The sequence below is a fragment of the Synchytrium microbalum genome, assembly GCF_006535985.1.
Source record: "Synchytrium microbalum strain JEL517 chromosome Unknown SmJEL517_scf0013, whole genome shotgun sequence".
In the NCBI taxonomy this organism is placed as follows: domain Eukaryota; kingdom Fungi; phylum Chytridiomycota; class Chytridiomycetes; order Synchytriales; family Synchytriaceae; genus Synchytrium; species Synchytrium microbalum.
In genome coordinates, this window is record NW_022158362.1 from 154,016 (window position 1) to 179,678 (window position 25,663).

The window sequence follows — 25,663 nt, forward strand, 5'->3', positions numbered from 1 at the left end:
GAAGATGGATCAAAATTAATATAAATAATTGCAGCAATTATAACTATGACGCGTTTAACTAGTGATTCTATGAATCCGCTACATCTTGTCACGTTTCCTTCATTTACATTCACAAAACGGCAACTTCACAAAGGACGACCAGAAGCGATGGACACCAGCCCAAGTAGGCTCAGTACTTCTGGAGACAGGCCTGACACCGATGGTAAGCAATGAACTACCAGGATCTACCCTCATTTTAGTTATATCGACATTGGAACAGCATTCAACAATTTTCGAAGCGCCCGCGTGGGGTTGTAACTACGTGATGACAAGGCAGTAAGCAAGATTACAGTATCTAATAGCATTTAAAACACATAGCACATGGTCGTTTCAAGCTCGTCAAGAATGCCAACTCACCAACAGCAAGAAATGCTGAATGGATGGATCGTGAGCGGGAAAAACTACAGGCATACGAATATCTCTGTCGTATTGGAGAGGCAAAAGAGTATGTGTTCTGCATCTTATTAGATAATATCAGACATCTATGGGTGATCTTGCCCTTGGTCAAATGGAATGGTCTGAAAACTACACAAAACCAACACCGACAAATATTTCTAGTTGGATTGAAGCCTGTACTCATGACTCTATTGGAGATATCGAACATCTGGAAGAAGAATTGAGGAATGGTATTGCGCTAGCACGTCTAGCAAAGACCTTTGCTCCTGATGTCGTCAAGAAGATCTTTGAGGTATGGTAGCTCGCTATTGGTTGATGATCAGACTGCTTATCTCTATTTGTTATAGGACACTCGAAAACTACAATTCAGACATTCAGACAACATCAACTACCTATATGCAGCCATGCGAAAAGTTGGATTGCCAGAGGTGAATTCAAGAATGACGGATGACCCCAAAACAGGTTACTGACTGTAAATCTTCATCTAGGTCTTCTTCTTCGAGTTGACTGATCTATACGAAAAGAAGAATATTCCAAAAGTCATCTACTGTATTCACGCTCTCGCGTATGTGTTGATTTCAGTAAAAATGATCAGCAGCAGGTGTTTCACCTCGTCTCTCTCATATAGACACTTGCTATACAAACAAGGATTAGCACCCTCTATCAAAGATCTTGTCGGCAAACTACAATTCACAGGTAACGTACCCTAGTCTGTTCGTAGTTTCGCAAGGACGTTTTATTGACACGTGCTTGAAGATGAGGTGTTGGATCAAACACAAGCCTCTTTGAGCGCTGCTGGTGTACCAATGCCACAGTTTGGAAATATTGCAAATGCTCTGGCTGAAGAGTTGAATGAAGTTTCGCCTGCTGAGAGTAAGTTATTGGAAAGCAGTATCAATAGGCATGTCTCACCTTTCTTTTGTGCCTCAGAACGGGAAAAGTTCCTCGAAGAACCAGCAACAATTCAGAAGATCATCAAAACCCAATCTGTTGTTAGAGGTTGGTTGGCTCGCCGTCAAGTAGAGAAATGTAAGAGCTGATTCAAAAAAACAGGCACGCAGAATCGAGGATGACTGACACAACACTAATCACAGTACGGCAAGCACACAAGGCTCAACAGCAATGGTACAAGGATCACTCAAAGGACATCGCAAAACTGCAAGCTATGTGGAAAGCAAAGAAGGCTTTCAAGAGTTATCAGGATCAAAAAGCACACCTCAAAGCAATAGAACCTGGTGTCATCAAGGTTAACTTTAAGATGGCGATACGAAGATGACCACGAATAACACCTTTCTTGTTGATCAGATTCAAGCAACATTCAGAGGTCATATGGGCAGGAAAGAATATATAAACCGTCTCAAATTCTTGAAGGATCAAGTTGGTGCCATCGTCAAGATCCAATCTATGTTCCGTGCCAAACGTGCCGTCCGTGCTTACAAGAGTCTTGGTGAGTATCGCCTGGTTGTAGCTTAGCCTTTCTTGGTCTCTCTCCGGTCTTGACATTACGTTCGTCGTTTCCACAGAAGATACCAACCCCCCTGTCAAGACTGTACAAAACTTTGTTCATTTGCTCGATGACTCCAACACTGACTTTGAAGAAGAGATTGGTAAGACCTTGGGGTATACATTTCTTGTCTCGCCCATCTTCTGACCCTTCACTCTGTTTTTAGAATTGGATAAACTGAGGCAATTGGTAGTCAAACGTATTCGTGAAAATCTTACCACAGAAACCCAATTGACTGAACTTGATGTCAAAATCGCTCTATTGGTCAAAAATCGTATTTCGCTGGACGAAGTGTTGAAACATACGACCAAGCAGAAAAAGAGAGAGTTAGAGAATGTTGCCGAAGCAACCAGCCATTCTGAACAAGGAATATCGTTAAAGAGTCTGGATAAAGATACCCGTGCCAAGTTGGAAAACTATCAACAACTCTTTTACCTTTTACAAACGACACCCACCTACTTGGCCAATGTCATGTTCTTATTGAACAAGAAGAGTGGATCTACAGTCACCAAGTTCTTGGAGAACGTAGTCTTGACGTTGTATGGATATGCTCAAAACACTCGTGAAGAATACCTGTTACTCAATCTGATCAAGGTATTCATACTGGAGCCACTCATTGTTTTAAGCAAATACTCACATGAACCTTTTTATAGGCTGCCATCAAAGTGGAAATAGAAGACTTGAACGAAGTCAGTGAATTCTGGAGAGCCAATCCATTATTCATCAAGTTGGTGTTGCATTACACTCGTGGTGCCAAAGAACGTCAATACCTTCGAGAATTGTTGCAACCTCTAGTTAAGAAGATTCTAGATGACGCCACTCTTGACTTGGAATCAGATCCAACTTCTGTAAGGAATTCGGGTGTGCTTATCAGCGTTTTTGGTGCATGTGATTGACATTGCATACTTTCTTGCTTTAGATCTACAAAGCAATCATTCGAGATGAAGAAAGTAGGACGGGTGAGGCTTCCAAACGTCCCTATGAAGTGCCACCTGCTCAAGCTGCAGCCGATGAGGAAGTGAAGAAAGTGCAAGCTGCTCGTAGGTTCATTTGTCACTCAACTCTTATTTTGGTCTGTAAATCAACGTCGTCTTGTTTACTAGACACCGACAAGCTTATTGAAATCACAAGCGTGTTTATGGATGCTATTATGAATCAGCTCAAGAAGATGCCATTCGGTATTCGATACATTGCCCAGCAGATGAAGAATTCGCTCAAGGTTAGAGGATGAAGCTATTCAATCCAGATTTCCTGGTTCTCACGATTGATCCCTTCTTCGCCTCGCAGGACAAATTTCCAACAACTGATGGTGATGAGATGATTCGCATTGTCGGCAACTTGATATACTACCGTTACATGAACCCTGCCATCATGTAGGTCAAAGGTCATCAGTTTTAAAATTGGTATTTCTTTGCTGACCTATTCTTTCTAGTGCTCCTGAAGCTTTCGATGTCATTGAATCTACGATCTCACCCATCCAACGAAAGAACTTGGCCGAAGTAGCTAAAACACTTCACACCATCTCTGTCAACAAGCCACCTACAGCCTCCGGTGATTTGGACCCCAATACCATCAAGTTGAATGAATACATTGCCACAGCCGGAAAGAAGTTTGCCTCCTTCTTTGCCGAAGGTACGTTGGATACAGCATTGCCAGGCGCTTTCAGATACTAACTTTGCAACATTTCTAGCCGCAAACGTGGTTTCCGCTGAAGAACAATTTGGCATTGACGAGTTTGTTGATCTTTCGATGACCAAACGGCCAGTGATTTATATATCTCCCAACGAAATCTTCCAAGTACATGCCACCTTGGTCGAGAATTTAGACTTCTTGGCACCAAAACCCGATGACCAATTACGTCAAATACTCAGTGATTTGGGAGCAGTACCACCAGTTAGAGAAGACGCCCCTGTACAGTGTACTGAAATACTATTGACTTTGAACAATCGAATGGCCAAGATTGAAGGTATACATAAAAGGACGACAGTCACTTTGCACGATGTCACTAACTTGCCCTCTAATTAGACGAAGATGCGTCGATCAAACGTCTCTTCATGGAAACCAAACGACACATTCTCGCTATTGTTCGTATACAGTCTGGCAAGAATTTACTTGAGCTATTGGAGAAGCCTGTTACTGAGGTCGAAGAAGACTTGTATCGGGAGCTCTTAGATGCAAATGCCAAACGATTAGCAGAGAAGGCAGCCATTGCTAACCGAGGATCACCAATCAGTGGAGATATTCAGAATTCACCATCTCGGGACTTTACTCGTGAGGGTAATCTTGGATCAAACTGGAATCTGAAAAATGCGGCTGGTGACAAGTAAGGATCCGGAATCTTCCTTTTAGTAGCATTGACACTTTTCGTAGACTGAGGTTCTCTTTTTTCCTAGCGTGACATTTACCGAACTCAAACGTGTCACCCTTGAAAACTTGGGTAAACTGGAAGCAGCCAAGTTGGTATCTCGAAAGACATGCTTCCAAGATATGCTCAACTCCATTGCCAAGGACATGCTCAACAAGCACAAACGAACAGTACAACGCAAGAAGGATTTACAAGGATTGCGTCAAACTCTGAAAAATGTCGAAGAAAAGTCTACCTATCTTGGTGACCAAAAGCAAGCATTTATGGATTACATTGACGCTTGTATGGGCAAGCTTACTGAAAACAAGGGCAAGAGGTACAAGCAGCGGTTGACCTGATGCTTCATATACTTGAGGTGTTTTATACTGTACTTACCATCACCTTTGCACACACAATAGCAAACCAAAGAGCAAACCAATGATGTTCTCTCGACAATGGACGCATACACGAGACCTACAAAAGGCTGGCAAAATGCCTCAATTCGGTTCATTCAAATACACAGCTGGTGAATTGCACAAGAAGGGTGTCCTCATCTCAGTGGATGAATACTCTCCCAAGCAGTAACGTACCCGTCTCCCACTATAACGGGATATTATGGATTTTAATGACTCTTTGTCTTCTTAGATATGGTCAAATCAATCTCATCATTTCGTCTGACGAAGTTGGAGTGTTTACTGTCGAAGCCAGCTTTTTGGGCGTCAAGATGCCTGAAAAGTTAGAGCTACGGCTAGAAGACTTGCTACAACAACAGTACAACGGTGTGAATGTAAGTTCTGGTGTAGTGATTACGGAGGCTGTATTGTTGTCATTTTGGTCGTCATTCTGACATTTGATTCTGAAAATAGGTCATGGCCTTATTCGACTATGCCAAAGTCAATGTCAACTTGCTTATTTATCTACTCAACAAGAAGTTTTTCGTTTAGTCAACGATTTTACAACAACAATGTTTACAACGCTAGAGTACACACCACCATATATATCTCACGACATTTTACTAATCCGCTTTGTATAAAGAACCATACGCTTTCCCACAAAGAACTTTGTATTTGCTACACTTGTCGGCTTGTGCGTGTTGGCTAATGCCAGTCCATGTATTGAAGTGACCACACTTTACGACTAATACTACGTCCACGTAATCTATCAAACTTTCAATTCCGGAATATTGTAATATAGCTTCAGCGACTCAGGGTTTGCTAGTGCTCCAGAGGGAGCGACTGATTCTCCACTGATAATTCTCTTTACTGCTACCTCTACTTTCTTGCCCGTTAACGTATGAGGAATATCTGCAATAGGCAGTATGAATGCAGGCACATGTCTAGCTGAAAGCAATTTCCTGATTCGTTCCTTGATGTCGGATACCAGTTTTTGATTGAATTCTTGGCCTGTTCCCATTTTGAGGAACATCACGACACGTTCATCGTCACCAAGCTTCTGTCCGACCTGAAGTGTATGCGAGATAGAGTGGTGTCAATGAGTGCCAAAAACAGGAGACGAGATGGGCAAAAGACGTTACCACTAACGAGTCAGCAACCTGAGGATAGTTTTCAACTAGTCAAGTATGCAAGAAATTATCAGCATATTGCAGATGTATATGCACATGTTTGTTTCTTGTTACTAGTATCAAGTTGCTGTGACGTACGAATGTTGTAGAGTTCCGCACTTCCGAATCTCACACCGCCTGGATTCAGTGTGCCGTCACTAGTATGAATTTTCAAGTTCGTAGATTAGCGGAGGTCTTTCAGAGCGTTGAGCAAAAACACTGCCTGAATGGAGAGCAATGGATATAACTACCTTCTCCCCAACATGGTAATCCCTCCAGTTTCAGAATTGATGAACATGAAATCACCATGATACCAGACGCCTGACAAAACGGAAACGAGAAGCGAGATTATTCGGTTGGTATGATGCGTTCATTTAGTTTCTTTACCTTCAAACTTTGAAAAGTATGCTCCAGTATATTTGGATCCATCCTTATCGTCCCAAAAGTACACGGGCATTACTGGGAATGGTTCAATGCACATCATGTCGCCTACGGAGAAAAAGTCGACTACGTGCATACAGAATGGTCGTCCAATTCTGAAACATACCGGTCTCATCTACAACAGGTTTACCACTCTCATCCCATGCCTCAACCTAAAGAAAAGTCACATTTGTCGTTATGCGGTGATATATACCTGCCTCGTTGTGCTGGTCACCTTCATTCCAAGTCCCCTACACTGGACCTCTCCGCGGTACACAGGTAGCGCAATATTGTGCGCACCAAACAGCGAACAGATATCTGTCCCTCCCGTTATGCTTGCCAACATGGCAGTTGGGCTAATGCATTGATATACATAGTCGAATGATTCGGGTTTGAGCGGTGATCCAGTTGAGTATATCGAATCCAAAGTTTTAAGCGAGTATTTCGAATTGGGGATGATCTTGTTTTCTTGCAGTGTTTGTATGTATTTCGCCGATGTTCCGAATTTCGTTATGCCGAATCGGTCGACGAGGCTAAAGAGTACCTCTGGTGTTGGTTTAAATGGTGAACCATCGAAACACACGACCGTGGCACCTTCAAGAGAGAGGAGATGAGAATAAAACAGCACGAATCTGGTCAGAAACTGGGATTCTTACCCGTTGCTAGACCAGATACCAACCAATTCCACATCATCCAGCCTGTGGTGGTGTAGTAAAAGTAGACATCGTTTCTCGTCATGCCGCCGTGTATTATATGTTCCTTCAGGTGTTGAATTAGTATTCCACCCGCAGAGTGGACTATACATTTGGGTTTGCCGGTTGTTCCGCTTGAGCTATTCGATAAAGACGGCGGTAAGAGGAGACGCAAACACAATTGAATTGTGGTTGCAAGACGAGAGCAAAAGCGTATTTACGCAGCCGTACTATAGAATAACCAGTGGATGATTGAATGGGAGTTGCTCAAACTTGAGCTCTGCAACTTTATCTTGTTTTTGGAGGAAATCATTCCAATTTATGCTACGAGTTGGGGTAACGCCAAGGAAAAGTTAGAGTTTCAGCTTAAATTTTATGAGAACCCAATCAATCTCGTTGTTTTGCTTGGTGTGAACCAATTAGCTCACCAGTTTGGTATGCCGGCCATATCGAACTTGGTATCAGACACAAATGGAATGACAACGACTTTTTGTAAATTTGATAGACCAGCTGCGACCTGTTTGAGTTTCTCCATATGATCCCAGACCTTTCCATTGTAGCAGACAGCATTGACAGACACAAGAAGCTTGGGGTTGACTTGATCAAACCTCTCCAAAACACCCAGCACTCCAAAGTCAGGACTCGCACTAGTCCATATTGCACCAATCTATGTCAACATGATAAAAAGAGTCAGATTTGTGAGCATACTCTCACTGTTTTGTATAGAAATGTGGGTTGAATCTTACCGACGTAGCAGCCAAAAATGCTACAACATTCTCAATGCAATTGCTGCAATAACCGGCAACTACGTCGCCTGCGACAACACCAGCTTTACGCATTGCGCTTGCAGCCATAGTGACTTGATTGTATAGCTCGGCGTATGTTAATTTAGAAACATCACCGTTTTCACCAGTTCCAATCAACGCATCACGGTCGTCCTTGTATCTCAAGAGATTTTGAGCAAAGTTGAGACGTGCGCCAGAAAACCACAGTGGGATCTTGTTCATTGGTATTCCCTTTTGTAGAATCTCTGTTGGTGGCAAGAAAGACACAATCTCCGTGAACTAGGTTGACAATGTTGAAAGTGAGTATTGAGAATGTTGAAAGTGCGACACAATTCCATGATTGTTGTTTTTTTGTCCCCAAAATGTCTTTTGTCAAATGCATGTGCTTTTTCGGTTGACGCACTAACCTCCCAGACAGAGGCCCAAAAGTCTTCTATGGATGTTACAGACCATTTCCACAATTCGTAGTAATTTGCTACGCGTAAGTGCGCCTGTTAGCTTGAGTCAATACAGCAGCAGGTCAAGTGAGACAACATTACCAAGTTTCAAGTCATGCCTGTCATTGACAAACCTGATGAAACGATGTATTGACGTGTTGTCAGATGGTGGTTTCCATAGACACTTTGGGGTAGGTAGCTTTGGCATTCTCTCTTTAGCGTTGAGGTTGTAGTGTTGCAAGGGAAGCAGAGCGTGGAGATTGAAAGTCCGGCCGATCGTTCAGTAGTTTGCTACTATAAAATCACGATAATATCAATAAAAGAGTCAAATAATTTCGCTGGTCCCTTCGTGTCCTCGATTGTGTTTCAGACTTGCGTTCATCCAACACCACATCAAACCAGCATTATTATTACCAAGAGAAACAGACAAGATGTTGTACGGCTATACTCCTCCAGTGCGTCGATTCGGTCGAAATCTCAAGACTCTGGACGATAAAGGCAACACCATCATGGTATGAGTGCATTAGTGAACGAGGCGAATGATAATGACCAATGCCATCTTACAAGCCCCCCTTTGACCTTTAATGATATAGACCAAGGAATACCTAAAGCAATTGTGCAAGGAGCAAAAGCTCTACCAAACTCCAGAGTTAAATGACAAGATATACCTACATTTCAAAGGTAACTTCAACACCACATTGATATTTACATAGAACGACGTGATGAAAGGAATTTTACACCATGTCCCCAGTGGATCAATCAGAAGCACGCTGAATGAATCAACCTGCTGCTTGTTTCTGCACTGATCTGCTCGAGATCCACGTGTACAGTCAATTGGTCATTGAGTCTTCTCTTTTGCATGAAACCTTAACACAATACTACTCGCGCTTAACTCACTTGCTTACAATCATTCTATCTGTAATCGTATACTAGGATTCACAAAGATTGAACATCTGGAAGCATACACTGGACTACGTTCATTATGGCTAGAAGGAAATGGAATTGGAAAGATTGAAAATATAGGTATGATAGTTTGACACCAGTACCCTGAACCAAAGTTTGACCCTCTATTGTTTGCACTTTCCCATTTGACACTAAGTTCATGCTTTCATAGACACGTTGGTCGAGTTACGCTGCTTGTACGTTCCCGATTGCTATGTCGACCATTTTTACCTTCCTTTTGATATCGTAACAAATCCTCGTTCTTGTCGCATTAGATACCTGCAACAAAATTGTATCGAAGAGATTGAGAATCTAGACAAACTCGTTCAACTGGATACGATCAACTTGAGCAACAATCTAGTAAAACATATCTCTGGTCTGGACAACCTACCAGCCTTGAGGACCCTTCAGCTCTCCCATAACTTTATACGCACTGCTGATGATTTGAGACACTTGGCTAACTGTCATTTCATCTCGTAAGTCATTTGTGGATGTTGTTTGTATGAATCTGCTTTTTTTGCGGTAAGTCCTAGTGCTGACTGTTACCAAACAAATGATTAGAATTCTGGACTTGTCCAACAACAAGATTGAAGATCCTGACATTGTAGAGGTGTTTGAAGTTATGGAAAACCTGGTGAGGTCCTTCTCTACAACGAAGCCAAAACGAAAAGATTCTGCACGGGATCACAATAACACCATTTCATATAGGCTGTTCTCAACTTGATGGCAAACCCAGTAACAAGTAAAATCCAAAACTATCGTAAAACACTCATTTCAAGATGTAAAGGTTTGACCTATTTGGATGATCGACCAGTCTTTGACAAGGAACGTTTAGCTACCGAAGCATGGTATGAAGGCACAAATAACCAGCAGAAACGAAGGCAAAACAAGTCTCTTAACTTTTCGAATACTAGGGCTCGCGGTGGTATAGAAGCTGAACGAGAAGAACGTCAAAGACAGCGTGATGAAGATCGTGATCAGAATATGAGAAATTTTGAAGGTACGGAAAAACCCATCTGTTGGATGTATCATTGTAGTCAAACTCACCTCGTTGTGCATTAGCTCTCAGACGATTACAGGAAGAGGCACGAGCCCGGCGTCGTGAAAACGGAGCACTGGTTGAACCCATCTTTTCTCCAGAACTATCTCGCTTCCGTGACGAAATGTTGTCCAAAGTCGACGAACCGCAACACGATGACGATAATAACGAAGAAGAAGAAATGCCACAACCTGATATGGCACCCGCTGCAGAGACCTGGGATCGTCCTCCTCCAATGCTTACGGCCAATACAGGCGCTACATTGCAAGAGATTGATGACGGTGCAGAGGAAGAAAAGGACGATGATCAAGTCCCACTTTTGGAAACCGTGACCGCTCAATCTGAAGTAGACGAGACATCACCATCTGTAGAAGACAAAGGTAAAGCAGCAGCTGTAGATGAAGACACATCAGACGACGAAGTACACAACGACAACGCTATGAAAATATCAGCCATAGACGATATAGGTGACTACAATAACGAAGGCGACGACGAAGGATTCATCCCATCTCCACTAACTGATCCGATCCTGTCTCAAGGATACCAACTCCTACCAGCTCAAAAGGAAGCCGATCGAGATGTAATCCACGAAATTGTAAAACAGTCAGCACATACTCTTGCCGAGGAGGAATCAGACCTATCATCTCCATTGATTAAAACCTCGAGAGACAGCTCGGTACTGGTCGACATGAAAAAAGACGTGAATGATAATTATGTAACTGATGAAATGGATGCCTTTGCATCTTCTAGATCTAGGTCGAATACAGACGAAGAAGATGATGAACAGGTTGATGAAATCCCATTAAAGGCTGTGGCATCAACGTCATCAATGTCAAAACCATATGTACCACCGGTATCAGCCATTCCTGCTACACGAGTATGGGAGCGAGTCTTGTATGACAATGATGATGATTTTCGTCGACGTGAGGACGATGAGTCGTCTGTAGATGAAGAAGCTGAAGTATATCCCGCTAGGGACTCTGCTACGACTTTGATTGGCGACGAGCCTGTAGTGTTTGCTAGTGGTAGTAATAGTAAAATTAGTGCTGTTGGTGAAGACTTGACTGCTCACAAAGTAATCCAGATGGTGGAGGGTGAAGGGGGAATTAACAAAGATAGCAAGATACGTAAAGTTGCTATAGTTGAGGTTGATTCATCTGACGATGAAGAGTGATTCAAAACAGACAGCATTTTTGCCGTGGATTTTGTGTTGTATATATATAAGCTTGTAATAAAACGAAACGCAACAAGTAAACTACCTCGTACATCTCGAGTGTGCAGCTATTCAAATAATATCGAAGCAGGTCATGCTTCACCAGTCAAGGCACCCAGCTTTACATGATGAAGATCAACAGCAGCATCTGCACGTCGATCATACCAATCTCCAGTCTAAAGATTCAAGAAAGTTCCAATGTCAACAACAACCAACAAACCCCGTACAGCATTTGGTAATAATGCCAACAGAGGCTGACCTTGAGAGGCGAATTGATTCGATCCTTTTGACCAAAGTAGGCTCGCAAAGCATGCTCACAAACTTCATTGGCACGTTGAGTTGCCAATTCTGATGCAAATGATGACGTGATTTGCAATAGAAAGTGAATGTCAAGGACGAGATGTTGCACTCCTGTAACAAATACCAAAGAAGAAAAAAAATGAGCATAGGTGGTAACTGAAAACTTAGGATGCATCCTCGTTTACCTGCAAATCCAAATCGTCTTGGTCCTTTATCAGTTTCCCAAAATCGTTCTAACAATCGGTGTTATACAAATCCAAAACAGGATCCACACATTCCAGACTAAATTGCAAACTCACTCTCAGACATTGTAGAAAACACCAAGTCCAGTAACGACACCAGTAAATCATGTCGACTAAGAGGCGATTGAAATGCGTTCGACACGCGGTTCATTTCGTAAATCATCTAAAAAGTCAACTGAGCATCAAAACCATCCAACGAACAAAAAAGTGTAAATCTGTATTAAATGTAATACCTTGACCATACTCTCAGAAGGCAATGCGTCTTCTAGAATACCTCCATTCTAACGCAACCAAATGTGAATGTGTTTTTCTCTTCATGAACAGGTCGTGATTGCACTCACACTTGAAAACAGTTCTGGTTGGGCATAGTCATACTCCGATTCAACCAAACGTAAAGTTATTGAACGAATCACTCGTTCACGTATAACTCGTAATTCATCTAGACAGACACGATAAATATGCGTTAAAGGAGACCACTTCCAGAGACATTTTTCAATTTATACCCCCTTTTTTTACCTCGAAGCTTGGTTTGCATGTCATCCAGTTCCGGTGTTGGCCTTTCGAAACGTTGCTGTTTGCAGCGGGAAGGATTAATTTGGTCCAAAAAGATGAAATTGTTGCAGCATTTTAATCATACCCCAAGCTGCGATGCTACTTTAGGTAGCAATGTTTCCACCACGACCACAGCATTTGTTAATAATGTGATTTTCTAACCGTACAAAGTGAATATTTCATCGAAACAAATTCCGCTTCTTTTCTCCTATCTGATGATGCACTGAAATTCAACCCACCTGATAAATGTTGAGCTTGCTTGCATCGCTCAGCACTTTCAACCCCACAACATATGTCGTAAAGATACCTCCCAGACACCAAATCACTTTGCTATATAACTGGATTCGGAAAAGATATTACTTTTCTAATTTTCCTCTTTTGCTCCTACCAAAACAAACCAAACCAAATAACTAACCTGCATGGAAATAACACCACTGACATCACTAGCAAATTCCGTCAAGAGCAACCAAAACTCAAACAGAGATATGCTGACATTGGCTGTGAGGTCATCTGCAGCAACAAAAAAGTGTTAGGAGCTGCTAGAACCTTGATCAACGACCAAGCTGATATCTTACGTGTATCCATCTCCATGCTTATAACAGCAGGAGACTCACAAGCAACAATCTCAAACTTGTCAGCCTTCATAAATTTGGTGACTCGTTGCTGACAGACTTGGAAGTGCGATTCAATCGCTCGAAGCACACCATTGTGAAAGAGTCGCTCTAGTAAGAATCCTAGATCTAGTCCAACTTCTCGCAGCTGGAGATGATGTTTCACGTTGGGAAGGTTTTTTGTTTCCGTCAACTTCTTGAAGGGGACTCACTTGACGAACTTGCTCCATTGAAGTCTGTACGCATTCCGAAATCACAGTGAAGGGTTGATTGGAATCAAAGACCTGAAGTCTGAATATCTCTACAAAGACCTCAATCTCTGATTTGACCCATTTCATGAATCCTAGATCAATACGTAGAGGTGAGGGAACCTTGAAGCCAAAAAACAATGCTGTAAACTCGAAGGATTACCGGAAGCCATGGCAGGTTCTGAGAACGACGTCCCATACCAATCACATGTATTTCGAATTTGACGAAACATTGTCTCTGCCAGTTCTGTGATGTATCCTGATATTTGTCCATCAAATCTCAGCAACCTAAAGCACGCGAAAAAGACTAAGAACAACGAAACGTGGGAACATGGAGGAATACGACATCGTACCGTATCTTATGTCTAATAGCGGCACTTCTAGCCGATAAGAACCCATCTCGAGCCTGATTGAATCGTTTTAGCAACGAGGTATTCGAGAGAGTCGAAACTATGACATACTACTGACCTCTTCTGAAAGACCTAGACGCTGCAACCACGAAATATCATTTCTCACTTGGGTCTTGGTCAAGAGCGGATTTGCCAAATCTCGACTAATGATTGCTTGTAGTCGAACTGTGCGTTCATCAACTGCATTCCGTGCAGAGAGGACGCGGATCGTATCCACACTGGTTGTGTTCAGTAAAGTTTGGGCTGAAAAGAAGATTGGCAAGAAAGAAATGTGATCGTTCCTTGGGATGCCACATACCATGCTCGATGAGCTTGACGGCTTCTTCGAAATCACGATGAGCAATAGATACATCAAGTTCATCAGGTACTTCAAGGAGCCATTTCAGATCAGCAGGACCAAGTTCTTCACGTATCTGACGTGGAGTTTGAGCTTGGATGGTTGGTGTAAGTGGCTCATTGTAAGCCGGCACAGCGATCTAGATTCAAAATAATTCAGTCCTTGCATTCATCAAACAGAGTAGTTCTTTCTGCCTGATTACATTGCTAGCGCTCTCTAAAGTAGTAAATGTTAGAACAAAGAAGGACTAATTGTCTTGAACTTGTCAAAACTTTAACCAGACGCTCATCTTGCCTTGTTTCTCACGAGTTTTACGCCTAGCATCAATCATATCATCTGTGCCTCGTTTGATACCAGCCATCCAACTTCTCTTGTCATCAGCCGACTCGGCTCGATACATATTGACATCTGGTCGTTTCACGATTTGAAAGGTCTTTGGCGAATCTAGTATTGAAAGTGTCAAACAAATACAGCACCATGTAAAGCATGAAGATGCAAATTCATTACCTGATTCTGATACATCCATGACAGAAATTTCTGCCAAACCCCAGCATCGATCAACAACTAGACGTGTCTTTCCTGTAATCAAATTCTTCTTTTTCGTAGCAACGACTAGTGCGTCATTGAAGAGGAAAAATTGCACCGGGGTTTTCTGCTTGAATGTGCTTGGCTGCACTTCGTAAAAGTTGGATCGAGTACCATCGCGTAGCAATCTTCGACCATTGATTGATGGAAGTGCTTTCTGAATAAATATTGAAGATGAGTGAAAAAGAAAGATCCAACTGTCATAAAGGATGTACGCCTACCTCTAGACCTTCCACATTCTCATACACCTCAGTCAGAAGAGCTTTACGCATTTCAGATAGCTCGTCCACGCTGCCGCCCAACTGATTTGTCGAGTCTGATATCTTGGCCATTGAGGCACCATACTCTGCTCCAACTAGCATGTTTTGATTGAAAAGGTGTGGTAAAGAACCAACCAAAAAAACAAAGCACCGGTATCATCAAGCATGAGCAAACTCTTACCATCTTGAGGCCTCACACTATTATCATTCTCACGATCCTTGAGCGATTCATTCAAATCCTTCAATTCGTTAAGCAGACCACGTAGAATGAGGAGATCAGCTTCCAACTGTGATATTTCCTTTGATATAATGACAAACTCGTTGTAGTTTCGATGAACGTTCCGTTGTAGATCAGCAGCGGCAGAGCCCTTGCCTTCTGCGAGAATGGCATGTAGAGTACGTATTGAGTCTTCAGTTCCACCAGTCAACGAAGATGATACAACTATGGGCAAAATGTGTCAGCAATGTGTGTGATGGTTGATCAGAGATGATGCAAGGGCATTTTTACATTCATTTGGACTGAACGATTCATCAGCAAATCGTTGAATCTCTAGATTGGTGACTTTCTTGACTTGTTCTGCAAGTTGATCTCTTCCTTTAAGAGGCTGCAAAACAGGAGATGTTTGGAGTTGTCAAGTATATAGGTCAGAATAGCTAGATCCAAGAGGAATATGTCAAGCCGCACTTACCGAGTGACGTTTCGATACAGATCCACGTCCATAGTCCTCTGCCATCGTGTTGCTTCGACATACAGCGCTTGTACGAAAGTTGATGATAGATGAAGGAAGAATAGAGAGGTTGGGTCACAAATAACATTGCACAATATAGGAATTTTTAAATTTTAAAGCTGCGACTGCTGCGACGTGAGCCAAGCGTGCGATTCTTTGGCAAATCACGTACACAGAGCATCAACAATGTGACTCGTCCCTTTAGCTCGACTCAAGCCTGAAAGACATACTCTAGATAGATATATTGAGTTTAAGCAGCGAATGACACGTTAATATACGCCAATACATAGCGGCATATTGAGGTGTTTGGCACCGAGTTGTCCTTCCTCGCATTTCAAGCAACGTGTTATTCTGCTCGGAGAGACGGACAGACTGACGATTAGGCAAGAGGAGGCATACAAGATACAAGTAGTACCATATTATTTAATATTCTAGCAGTCAACCGATAATTGGACACTATCCGTATACGCAGAGAGCACAACCAGAGATGGCAACTCCGTTACCCCCAGCTGTCCCAGGGAGGAGAGCTGGACGGCCGACTCCTCGTATAGTCCTGCCTCCCAATTCCGCTGCAGTATCAATCGCGTCCCTCAATGGAATAGACCCTGAAGACTCTCCTTCCGGTCAGGTCGTCTCCAAAATGGACGAATTGACTATCGACAAACTACCAAAGGGAGAGGGCGAATGGGGAAAAGATATCAAGCTGGACGACTTACTCATACTAGATGAACTGGGCGCTGGAAACGGGGGCACGGTAAACAAGGTCTTGCATCGCCCAACAAATACTATTATGGCACGAAAGGTGTGTGTGCTTAATATTGATGTGCTATATCGAGTTGGTGGATTGCTAGATATCAATTGTCATTGATGATGCTATTTTGATTGGATTTCTTTGTCTTGTTTTGACAAAACATCGTCGCATAATGACGTCAACCAAAAACACCACCAAATTCCAACAAACAACTCGCATCACGTTCACAACTAATCCCCTATCTCATCACTAGATCATACACGTCGAAGCCAAGCAATCAGTCAGGAAACAAATATTACGTGAATTGCAAATCATGCACAAATGCAACTCCCCATACATAGTTAAATTCTATGGTGCCTTCCTGAATGAAGGTGATATCTCAATTTGCATGGAGTACATGGACTGTGGCTCCCTAGATCATCTATACAAACACGTCGGGCCAATACCGGAAAATGTTGTTGGAAAAATCACTTATGCCGTCTTGCAAGGATTGGTTTACCTGTATGATACTCATCGAATCATTCATCGAGGTGACGTGTTATTTATTGATTGTTAAACGTGCCAAGCTTGTGTGATGTTGTACTTGGTGTGTACGTGTCACTGACATGCTCTCATAGATGTGAAGCCAAGTAATATTTTGGTTGACAGCACTGGAAACATCAAGATTGCTGATTTCGGTGTCAGTGGACAACTAATCAACTCTGTCGCTCACACTTTTGTTGGCACTTCGGCATACATGTCGGTAAGTGTAGTTTTGATTGAATGCTCAGGTCATACTGACACATGTTGTTTTTCTGCCGCGCATACGTACGCGCTATTTCAGACACGATTAAACTTACCACTTCCTTATCCATACCCAGCCTGAGAGAATACAAGGTGGAAAGTACTCGGTACCGTCAGATATTTGGAGTTTAGGAATCACCATCATGGAGCTGGCTCTTGGCAGATTCCCATTCCCTGCGGACGAAAAGCCTTTGACTGTTTTCGAGTTATTGGAATACATTGTACATGAAGAAGCCCCTACGTTACCAAAAGGAAAGTTTTCAGATGATTTGGAAAAGTTTGTGGCGAAATGGTGAGTGGAAAGAGACTGTGGTTTTCTTCATGCCAAGTCAACCGAAATTGACATTACCTTCGAAAACCAAATCTAGTCTAATAAAAGATCATGGTAAAAGGCCAAGCCCTTCGGATTTGCTGGTATGTCATCCACTCCCCTAACTGTTTTTTTTTTCTCGTCTAACCTGTCCCTTCTTGCTCTCAGAATGATCCATTTGTGTCCAAGGCATCCCAGTCAACTGTCGACCTGAAGGCTTGGGCTGTATCTACACTGAAAGTTTCTTCATAGATTACTGTCTCGACACATCGTCATCCACAGTGTTTAAAGAGTCTTCTACTGCTGGCTGCATCTCAGAAATACTACCAAGTGAACATGGAAGTACTTTTTTTAAACACATGTAGTCACCCTTCGTAAATATTGCATAATTAAAACCCCTTTAATTTTCATGAATGTCTTGCTGTTTATGTTGGTGTTTCTTGAGCATCTTTGTACGCCTTGCCAATGACCTTTTTTCGCTGTATGTTCATCACTCACACATGCAGTGTCTCAATTGAGCTTTGAGATGTCAGCAAACGCGCGACAGAAAACCCAAAGATTTATACGACAACGAGAGCCCCAGAGAGCACCCAAACCGAGAAATCAGAAAGCCGACATGACTTGTCTAAGTCATTGTGCTAACACGTTGGCCCATTCAGATGCATCGCTCTATGTAGCCTCAACGACTGATATTCTCGATTCAGGTGTCTCCAGGGTAGTCATTGCCTTGTTTTGGAGGGTTATTCTTTTAAAATGGATTGATTTCACTTTTGGTGGGGTGCACAAGCTTCAATAGTACCCTTCAAGTCAAGTATCTGATCCCTTACAGAGAACCCTGAAGCACCATGACGTTTCGAAAAGACTTGCAAGGATACGACAAAGTATTCCAAAGCAAAGACTGGGGCATTGAGTTTGTCGACCCTGTGACCTTGAAGGATGAACTCGCTCTTTCAAAGCACACAACCCAGCAGTCGCTATTATTTAACTGTGAGAGAAGGCGGTGGAGTCACGTCATGGTGATTCAGAGTATTCTGTATCTGGGTATGTGTGAATGATTCCAATGATTTCAGAGCAAGGGCAAAATGGGTTTGGAGCAGCATTCAAATTTCTGCGACTGCGAGAGCCCCAGAGACACAATCAAACGGAGTATCAGCAAAATGCTCCACGAGCATCGATGCATCGCTCAATCTGGTATAAAGTGTTTGAGGGCTCTCCAGGACATTCACAGCCTTTCAGTGGCTGGACAGCCTCCACTTACTGATTGAATATCAATGAATTTGCACTCTTTGGCGGATTGTAAGTGACACTGGATATTGATATTTTTGGTCGATTTGAGTAAAAGGAATAGATCGCAAAAAAAAAGGAAATTCAAAGATTCTGGATGACGATGATGAAGAGAGCCCTGAAACATCCAGTGACCCCTGCAAGACTCAAAGCACATTCAAATCTCGGGAGCCGGCGACCTGCCCTCCGTAAACTATATTGCAATCCAAGCTAGATTCCATGGCCAGACCCCAAACAAGTCGGTAAGATGACTCGCTCTACACGACTCTGCCAACACAAATGAAGTACTTATACATACTATCAGTTATGTTGGGAGGTGCTTAAGACACTTGTACCAGAGTAAACGAGTTTTAGGGCATTCATCATCGGGTCAAGAGTAAAATTCGTGTCTCTAAGCGAAGCGAGGCGATCCTAGTAGTAGCAGCACCGTCGCAATGAGGGAGTTGATGATGCAAAACGCCACCAACACAGTATCTTAATACTTCATAATCAGTCAATGACTGCAACAAGTATAAGCTTCCTCGTTTGTCGATGTTATCTCGACTGTGAATGGCGGCGTCCACCCACTTCGGTAAGTTCTATACCGCTTAACCATCAAGATGACGATGTCCAGCATTATAAGCAGCCATAACATAAGAAAAAGGTTTGCTTTGGTCCCAGCTCCGAGCCTAGGCTAATTTATCCAACAGAGCTTTAAAACAATATGTGTGATGTTTGAGTTGTTGATGACTACCCAAATTTCTCGTCCAGACTTCGAACCAAGCAGCATCAGTGCGAGACCTGATTACCTTGATATTGTCTGACCTTGATATTGTACGCAATGTCTTCAAGCTTGATTATTGGTAATGCTGATTCCATTTTGCGAGATTTCAAGGCGAGGAGGCGAGCTGAAATATACTGATTTAACGAGACAAGGCTGTGAATGGGATTCTGTATATGGTTAGGCTTCTTGTAAACGACGAAACAAACATTCAAGCTCTGCTAGATGTTGACATTGTTTACAGCTTCGAGATGAGCTCATCACAAGGAGGAGGAGGCAAGAAGCGACCCCATGATGGTCCCGTTCAAGGCTCTAGCAATAGTGGCAATAGGCCCAACAAGCGAGGTGTGGTCTTTTCTCAAAGTTTTGACTTTTTTAAAGTACAGACATTTCAACTGATTTCTCTTCCCCACACGCATTTTTCTCTAGCAAAGCAAGAGATGCAAGTTCAACCATCAAGCTCAAATCGTAATCAGTCGGGATCAGGTTCGCCACAAGTCAATGTGTCACTCCCATCAACACTACTAAAAATGTTCCTTGGACAATAGCTATGGCAGGAGCTCCTCGCAACATTGATGTCACTGCTTTTGCAGAGGTATATTTACGTCACATTCACCAAAGAACTCCAACAAACCTGCTTCGTGTACCTAAACTCGATCTTTGCAACAGTCTCGAGCCTTTGAGATCCGAACAATGGAGCAAGCTCTCTCAAACGCAACGTATGTTTTGGTTTTACTGTCACTAGCGTCAGCATTACTCGACTTGGGGCTTATAGCTTATATTTATGCTCGTTATTAGAGAATTCACTGGCAAGCAACGTGTGTACCAGACTTTACCTCGTCATATGCGTAGACGAGCAGCTTCACATAACGTCAAGCGGTTGCCAAGACGTGTACAGCAACGTGCAAAAGCTGTGGTAAATAAAATGTTTTCGTTGAAGTAATTTGTGAAGCGGACCAACTAAGGCTCACATCTTCGTATATAGGAAGCGAATGAAGCTCCTCGCAAAGAAAGAAAGCCATCAAAGCGAAGGAAGAAGATCGTCAAATCTCGACAGGACGAATATAAACGTCGTCAAGGTGTGTATAGGAATTTCTTGGCTTTTGTTTTTTTAAGTTTTTCAACATTTATTACAATCTATTAGTGACAAAACGATGGCTTGAAACGCACATTTGGCATGCAAAACGGATGAAGATGATTGAAATATGGGGTTATAGATTGGTAAGTGTGTTGAAAAGAAAATCTTGGCCTTTGTTTGCATCGACTGACGTGAATGTCGGTTTTAAGGCCGAACATCCAAATGACAAGAGTCTGCGTTCAGCTTTCCGGGCAGGAAACACTCAATGTGTTATTCACGACGCGTCGTATACCGGAACCATCGAATTGTCTGGATCATTAACTAATATCAAAGCTTTGCTTTTGCATTTGATTGATCCGTCAACGGTTCCTGTTAGCTCAGCTAGGTATGTAACAAATATTGTGATTCGTTTTTTGTTCTCCCGGTCTTCTTAGTCAAAAGCACTTACTAACAGATATACGAGTGGCATACGCTCTGGAGATTCATTTCTACATCGTGTCGACCAATATCCATTTGGAGCACTCTGCCCAGTCAAATTCTTGTGGAAACCAGACACCAATGCCAATGAGGCGACTTTGAGAACTCTTTGGCTGTTTGTACATCCGTCAGCTTTCAACGATGCTCTGGAGGAAGTCACTATAGCTGTCTCTCATGCTGAAGGTAGGGGAAAAAAGCGTAAATGGTAAAGGATGATATTCTCACTTATCGTTTCACGTAGGCATTGCTGTGAAACGATTGGATACAGAGCTTGTTCGATTCGAGCTCAGTGGGCCTCGTTCTCACGCTATATTGCAACAAGTGTTGAAAATCCCCTTGGACTTGAACCAATCTGCTTCGGTTTTGGTTTGTGATGTTTTGATTGGATAATCAACAATTTACTTTCAAGGGTTGATTCATTCTCTCGTTTAGCTATGGAACGATTTGCTTCATTTGCGTACTCCAGTATCGCTACCACCATCAGTTGTTGTTGGGTTGGCGGTTGATGATCCTAGGCTCAGGTGTGTCCCCTGACTCCGGCTGCTTTTTTTGCTTGTTCTCTCGAATTTCTAATCATCGTCTCTCTTTCTCAGCTTTCCTCCTCGAATGCCTTCTCGCACTGATATGGTACCCCTATCTGCACAAGCCAAGATTGAATCTCATTTGGTGAATTGGCCAAATAATGTCCCCATGTCTGATATTTGGGATGAATCTATACGTCAACGTGTTGGTACGGAGAGAGCGTCAGAAGCAGATTTGAATACCAGAAGATCACAGGTATGAAGCAGATGCCATTTTTGTCCTTTATCTTCGGGTTTTTTGGTGGTGATGAACATACTTGACACAAAACTATAGAACTTGATCCCTGGAACCCGTCTGAAATCAACCGATCAAGATGCTCTAATTCCTATACTTTTGATTCAACGATCGGCTGCCCATCAGACTCAGGAATCTGTAGCTTTGCAATCATCTCGTGGTTTGGCGGATGGTTGGGACGTTATTCTGCCCAAGGAATGGGGTCATGCTTTTTGGAAGTCGTTCATCTTTGCCGGAGCTCGCGCTGGAGGTCAGCACATACTTTTCACACAAAAAAAAAACACCTTTGTTGTTCGATCCAGAATTGACTTCATTGGCCTTAGGTCTCCGCGAACGACACAATGCACATTTTGAATCCGGATTACCTCATTTTCCATACGAGTATCCAGAAACGCACGCTGGACGATCGTATAGTATGGGCATACAGCTAAAGGAACAAGGGAAATGGTCTCGACGACCGCCTGCAAAACGAGTAAATTATAGCAAACTCAAAGTACCATCTCCCTTCCGTGCACCTTTTGAAACACTTGTCAAATCACCTTTCGGAAAGGCGTCATCTCTAAAAAAAAACGCTGTTGTTATAGAGAAGGAAGAAGAACAAGACGTAGCTGAAGCAGTTTTGGAAGAGGTTGATGCTGCTATAATGATGGGTATGGGGATGGAAGTAGATTTAAATGCAGCTCTGAATTCAGATGATGATAATAGTGTGCAGGAAGATGATGAAATGGTTGAAGACGAAGCTTTTGAAGGAGATGACAAACGAGAAGTCACAAACGATGTCGAAGAAATGGTAAAAGATGATGACACTGAGGAACTACCAGTCGAAGAAATATTCGATATCCAAGATGAATCTCCACTTCCATTTTGGATACCATCCAGCAAACCGCTTTTACGTAAAATCCAGACTGCTCTAGCGTCCTCACCAACTCTAGAAGCTCTCGAAACAGAACTGTCGAATGCAATCACTACCTTCCGTACATCTCGTAATTTATCACCAATTCCACCACCATTACGCGTATCTTCCATCCTTCAAACCCCACCATTGTTATTGGATTCGATGCTAGTCCGTGTTCGAATTGATATGATGGGACAGGGTCATCCAGTCGATAATGCTATCTTGTTTATGGCTAGTCAAGAGGATTACACTTTTTGGATGAATGAAGCCAAGAAGCAAGATTGGGAAAAGCAGCTTCTTGGAGGAAGTGGTGGTCGTGTGGTGAGTTCAAACACTCTTTAGATCCATGACATCTTCTGATTTTTCTCGTCTGTGCTTAGGATATGATTCCATCCGATGCAGCCATTGCAGGATACATCATCACCGCTCACTTTTCGCTCTCTCAAGCTAAGGGAATGGGGCTTGGATGTTGTACCATGAAGTCGCTTTGGCAGATCAAACAAGACGTGAAAAAGTAGGAACATGGGGCACTGGTGGCATGAGTGGTTTGAAACTCACTGACAGACCTTTGGCCGCTAGGTATGGACGCCAACACGACAACTTCATACTCGTGAGAAATCCAACTGGACGTGTTTGCCGCCCAGCTACTTTTAGTCTCGTTGCTTGAAGACGATAATAGAAAAGCTTCCTGGTGACTTCATTTGTTCAGGTTAATGGCTTCTTTTTGCGAGCGAAAGCTCATTACAGAACACGATGGTTGACACTATTTAAGCTTGTTCCGTGTTCTCGATTCTCGAACGTGCAAAACGCGTCGCCGTCAGTGTCGAGAGATCGAGAACGTCCTGTTTGGTCGACGCGATATTGCAATCCATTCAAATTATCGTTCCAAGAATGGTCATTCAGTTGGAGCTGCGAGACAAATTAGAGGAGCTGAATCATGCACTCGGGACCCTAACTAGCAGGTTAGCTTTCCTCATCGTCCCTTTGTTCCCTTGTTGTCTTGTAAGCTGAAACGTTTTGAAAACTCTAGCATTTCGTATACAGAGATCTCGCAAGCAGTGCATCGGAGACGAGAATACGCTAAAGAAGAGCACCTATTTGCTCAAGATTTACTTAAATTCATGCAGGAGCAAGTACGTTGAAACTTCGCCATTGTTAAAATCACCAACATTGCAGCCGACCAACGATTCTATTTTTGTCCTTTCTAGCTTGAAGGACTAAATGTGATATTGAAAGAATCGAGGACTATGGACGAAATTGATGCTTCCAGGCATGCTGAATTGAAACGTGCTGTGTCGTCAAGATCACGACAAGTTCAAGAATACGAGCAAGAGGTGGATGTACGTGTGGTTTTTGATCGTCTTAAAACATAACATGTTTCGATGATGAAATTATTGCTGTCTTTGGCATTCGTACGCCGTTACTTCGGTTTTTTTTGGTAATGATCTTTATGTTAGAGTCTTCGTGCACCAGAAATGACAATAAGTGCTAGATTAATACGGCCACCGGTACCAGATAATTCAATATTGACCAGGCTACGTAGCATCTCAGAGCAGTATCTCTCTAGAAGGTATTCAGGACCCTCTGACGACGTGTTCTCACGGCTTACTGATACCACACCTTCAATCTTAGTGAAATTCAATTGATTTTGATTCTGATACTTTATCTCTACGTGGCATTTTGTATATCCAGTGAGTCGTCCTATCGGACGTCAGTGCCAACCTGATGTGGAATGTACCCCTTTGCAACTGTAAAAAGAATCATACCCCAAATGTCCATAGTCTGCATCAGAAGTGTATGTAAATCGTAATAATAATATACATGTGGAATGTAATGAAAGCGGCGGTCCAAAACAAATTGGACCATATATAATGCATCTTAAGCTCCATTAATTTGCTTGACAAGCTTGCTAATATTCGTATCAAAGAGCTCAATACGTATAGGCATTTCGGGATTATAAAAGGGGTTCTTCATGACGAAATCCGAGTATAGCTCATACATTCTCCTTAGAATGAGTTCACAGTTTGGTTGTCCTGGATCAGTAAACAGCAGGAATTTCGTTCCTATTGATTTGCAAGATTTAGCATATAGCAAAACCAGCGGAAGCTGTTCTTTTGTACCAGTAAGGGTTTGGAAGCACGTTGCTTTGAATGTGTCTCCTTCTAGTAATTCGATGCCACTCGAGTTTGGTTGTGGTGATATTTTGGATGCGATAGCGTGGACTCTACATATTAAATATGCAAGAAGCAATTAGATTCCGATTTTTCTTGAGGTTTGGTCATCTTCGAGCGAAAAAAACGAGTTGAAACTTGCCCATGAAAAGTACCAGCCAAGACCAGGTATTCGTTACTAGTCAGTTTTGCAAGACGACCCTCGCCATAATCCTTTTGATAAATCAAGCCTCCAGCCTTGTTTATTATATACAGCGACAGCAACATCTCTACTTTTGATGTTTTGTTGATTGCGAGCTGGGCAGCTTTAGAGGATTCAAAAGTACGTGTGGAACGTGTTTATGGATTTTCATACAGCTATGACGCGCTAATACGCCTCGTTCTATTCTCAATTCGGCTCGCAGTCTTCGGAGATGACTTGGACTCGTAGCATCATCTCAAAACCCCATTTTGCAGCTGGATCTGTGAATGGTGAAAGCGACAAAGCTAACCGAGAGCCTCTCTCTGGCGGTAAGCCTCAGGAAATGGTATTACTCCTGCTGAACACTTCTGCTCTCAGGCGCTTACTTGCTTGTTGTCCATTTCCGGTTTTGTTGTGGTGATTTAAAGTCAGTGGTTATGTCCTTGAAACTAACTATTCCCCTCTTGATTCAGCTTGCAGGAATCTTTGACTTCATACGGATAGACTCTGTA

At 42.6% G+C, this 25,663-nt stretch overlaps 7 protein-coding genes across 7 annotated transcripts; 4 read left to right on the plus strand and 3 right to left on the minus strand.

The window, feature by feature from the left end:
• Positions 1 to 147: 147 nt before the first annotated feature.
• SmJEL517_g02831 (uncharacterized protein) lies at positions 148 to 5,227 on the plus strand (the record flags this gene model as incomplete). The annotated part of the gene is made up of 23 exons (XM_031168759.1): positions 148 to 202; positions 358 to 484; positions 598 to 727; positions 783 to 863; positions 924 to 1,000; positions 1,064 to 1,131; positions 1,192 to 1,308; positions 1,366 to 1,464; positions 1,530 to 1,681; positions 1,741 to 1,882; positions 1,959 to 2,042; positions 2,106 to 2,533; positions 2,593 to 2,787; positions 2,859 to 2,979; positions 3,043 to 3,158; positions 3,227 to 3,312; positions 3,372 to 3,571; positions 3,630 to 3,905; positions 3,965 to 4,262; positions 4,333 to 4,620; positions 4,703 to 4,864; positions 4,929 to 5,070; positions 5,150 to 5,227. The coding sequence occupies 23 exons, from the start codon at positions 148 to 150 to the stop codon at positions 5,225 to 5,227; spliced, it is 3,522 nt and encodes a 1,173-aa protein (XP_031025267.1).
• A 217-nt stretch (positions 5,228 to 5,444) lies between these two features.
• SmJEL517_g02832 (uncharacterized protein) lies at positions 5,445 to 8,386 on the minus strand (the record flags this gene model as incomplete). Its single annotated transcript, XM_031168760.1, has 13 exons — positions 5,445 to 5,744; positions 5,818 to 5,852; positions 5,944 to 6,002; positions 6,096 to 6,165; positions 6,232 to 6,333; positions 6,392 to 6,437; positions 6,500 to 6,858; positions 6,921 to 7,096; positions 7,188 to 7,280; positions 7,385 to 7,623; positions 7,703 to 8,020; positions 8,149 to 8,216; positions 8,281 to 8,386. The coding sequence occupies 13 exons, from the start codon at positions 8,384 to 8,386 to the stop codon at positions 5,445 to 5,447; spliced, it is 1,971 nt and encodes a 656-aa protein (XP_031025268.1).
• Positions 8,387 to 8,609: 223 nt separating this feature from the next.
• Positions 8,610 to 11,333, plus strand: SmJEL517_g02833 (uncharacterized protein; the record flags this gene model as incomplete). The annotated part of the gene is made up of 9 exons (XM_031168761.1): positions 8,610 to 8,690; positions 8,772 to 8,859; positions 9,112 to 9,201; positions 9,293 to 9,317; positions 9,396 to 9,596; positions 9,682 to 9,754; positions 9,829 to 9,968; positions 10,035 to 10,120; positions 10,183 to 11,333. The coding sequence occupies 9 exons, from the start codon at positions 8,610 to 8,612 to the stop codon at positions 11,331 to 11,333; spliced, it is 1,935 nt and encodes a 644-aa protein (XP_031025269.1).
• Positions 11,334 to 11,464: 131 nt separating this feature from the next.
• SmJEL517_g02834 (uncharacterized protein) lies at positions 11,465 to 15,651 on the minus strand (the record flags this gene model as incomplete). The annotated part of the gene is made up of 23 exons (XM_031168762.1): positions 11,465 to 11,548; positions 11,632 to 11,783; positions 11,858 to 11,905; positions 11,972 to 12,077; positions 12,148 to 12,195; positions 12,256 to 12,353; positions 12,431 to 12,485; positions 12,552 to 12,623; positions 12,706 to 12,804; positions 12,882 to 12,976; positions 13,042 to 13,225; positions 13,290 to 13,420; positions 13,489 to 13,613; positions 13,679 to 13,731; positions 13,794 to 13,978; positions 14,034 to 14,211; positions 14,275 to 14,288; positions 14,379 to 14,516; positions 14,580 to 14,814; positions 14,879 to 15,012; positions 15,099 to 15,359; positions 15,426 to 15,522; positions 15,607 to 15,651. 23 exons carry the CDS (start codon positions 15,649 to 15,651, stop codon positions 11,465 to 11,467), a joined length of 2,637 nt encoding a protein of 878 aa, XP_031025262.1.
• Positions 15,652 to 16,132: 481 nt separating this feature from the next.
• Positions 16,133 to 17,741, plus strand: SmJEL517_g02835 (uncharacterized protein; the record flags this gene model as incomplete). The annotated part of the gene is made up of 6 exons (XM_031168763.1): positions 16,133 to 16,447; positions 16,650 to 16,926; positions 17,014 to 17,138; positions 17,257 to 17,471; positions 17,548 to 17,593; positions 17,658 to 17,741. The coding sequence occupies 6 exons, from the start codon at positions 16,133 to 16,135 to the stop codon at positions 17,739 to 17,741; spliced, it is 1,062 nt and encodes a 353-aa protein (XP_031025263.1).
• A 2,043-nt stretch (positions 17,742 to 19,784) lies between these two features.
• SmJEL517_g02836 (uncharacterized protein) lies at positions 19,785 to 23,317 on the plus strand (the record flags this gene model as incomplete). Its single annotated transcript, XM_031168764.1, has 15 exons — positions 19,785 to 19,878; positions 19,963 to 20,019; positions 20,082 to 20,128; positions 20,203 to 20,252; positions 20,332 to 20,449; positions 20,519 to 20,612; positions 20,678 to 20,754; positions 20,821 to 20,996; positions 21,066 to 21,271; positions 21,330 to 21,454; positions 21,521 to 21,609; positions 21,682 to 21,865; positions 21,944 to 22,154; positions 22,228 to 23,120; positions 23,180 to 23,317. 15 exons carry the CDS (start codon positions 19,785 to 19,787, stop codon positions 23,315 to 23,317), a joined length of 2,559 nt encoding a protein of 852 aa, XP_031025264.1.
• A 1,360-nt stretch (positions 23,318 to 24,677) lies between these two features.
• On the minus strand, positions 24,678 to 25,237 carry SmJEL517_g02837 (uncharacterized protein; the record flags this gene model as incomplete). The annotated part of the gene is made up of 3 exons (XM_031168765.1): positions 24,678 to 24,862; positions 24,920 to 25,021; positions 25,126 to 25,237. The coding sequence occupies 3 exons, from the start codon at positions 25,235 to 25,237 to the stop codon at positions 24,678 to 24,680; spliced, it is 399 nt and encodes a 132-aa protein (XP_031025265.1).
• Between the last annotated feature and the right edge of the window lie 426 nt (positions 25,238 to 25,663).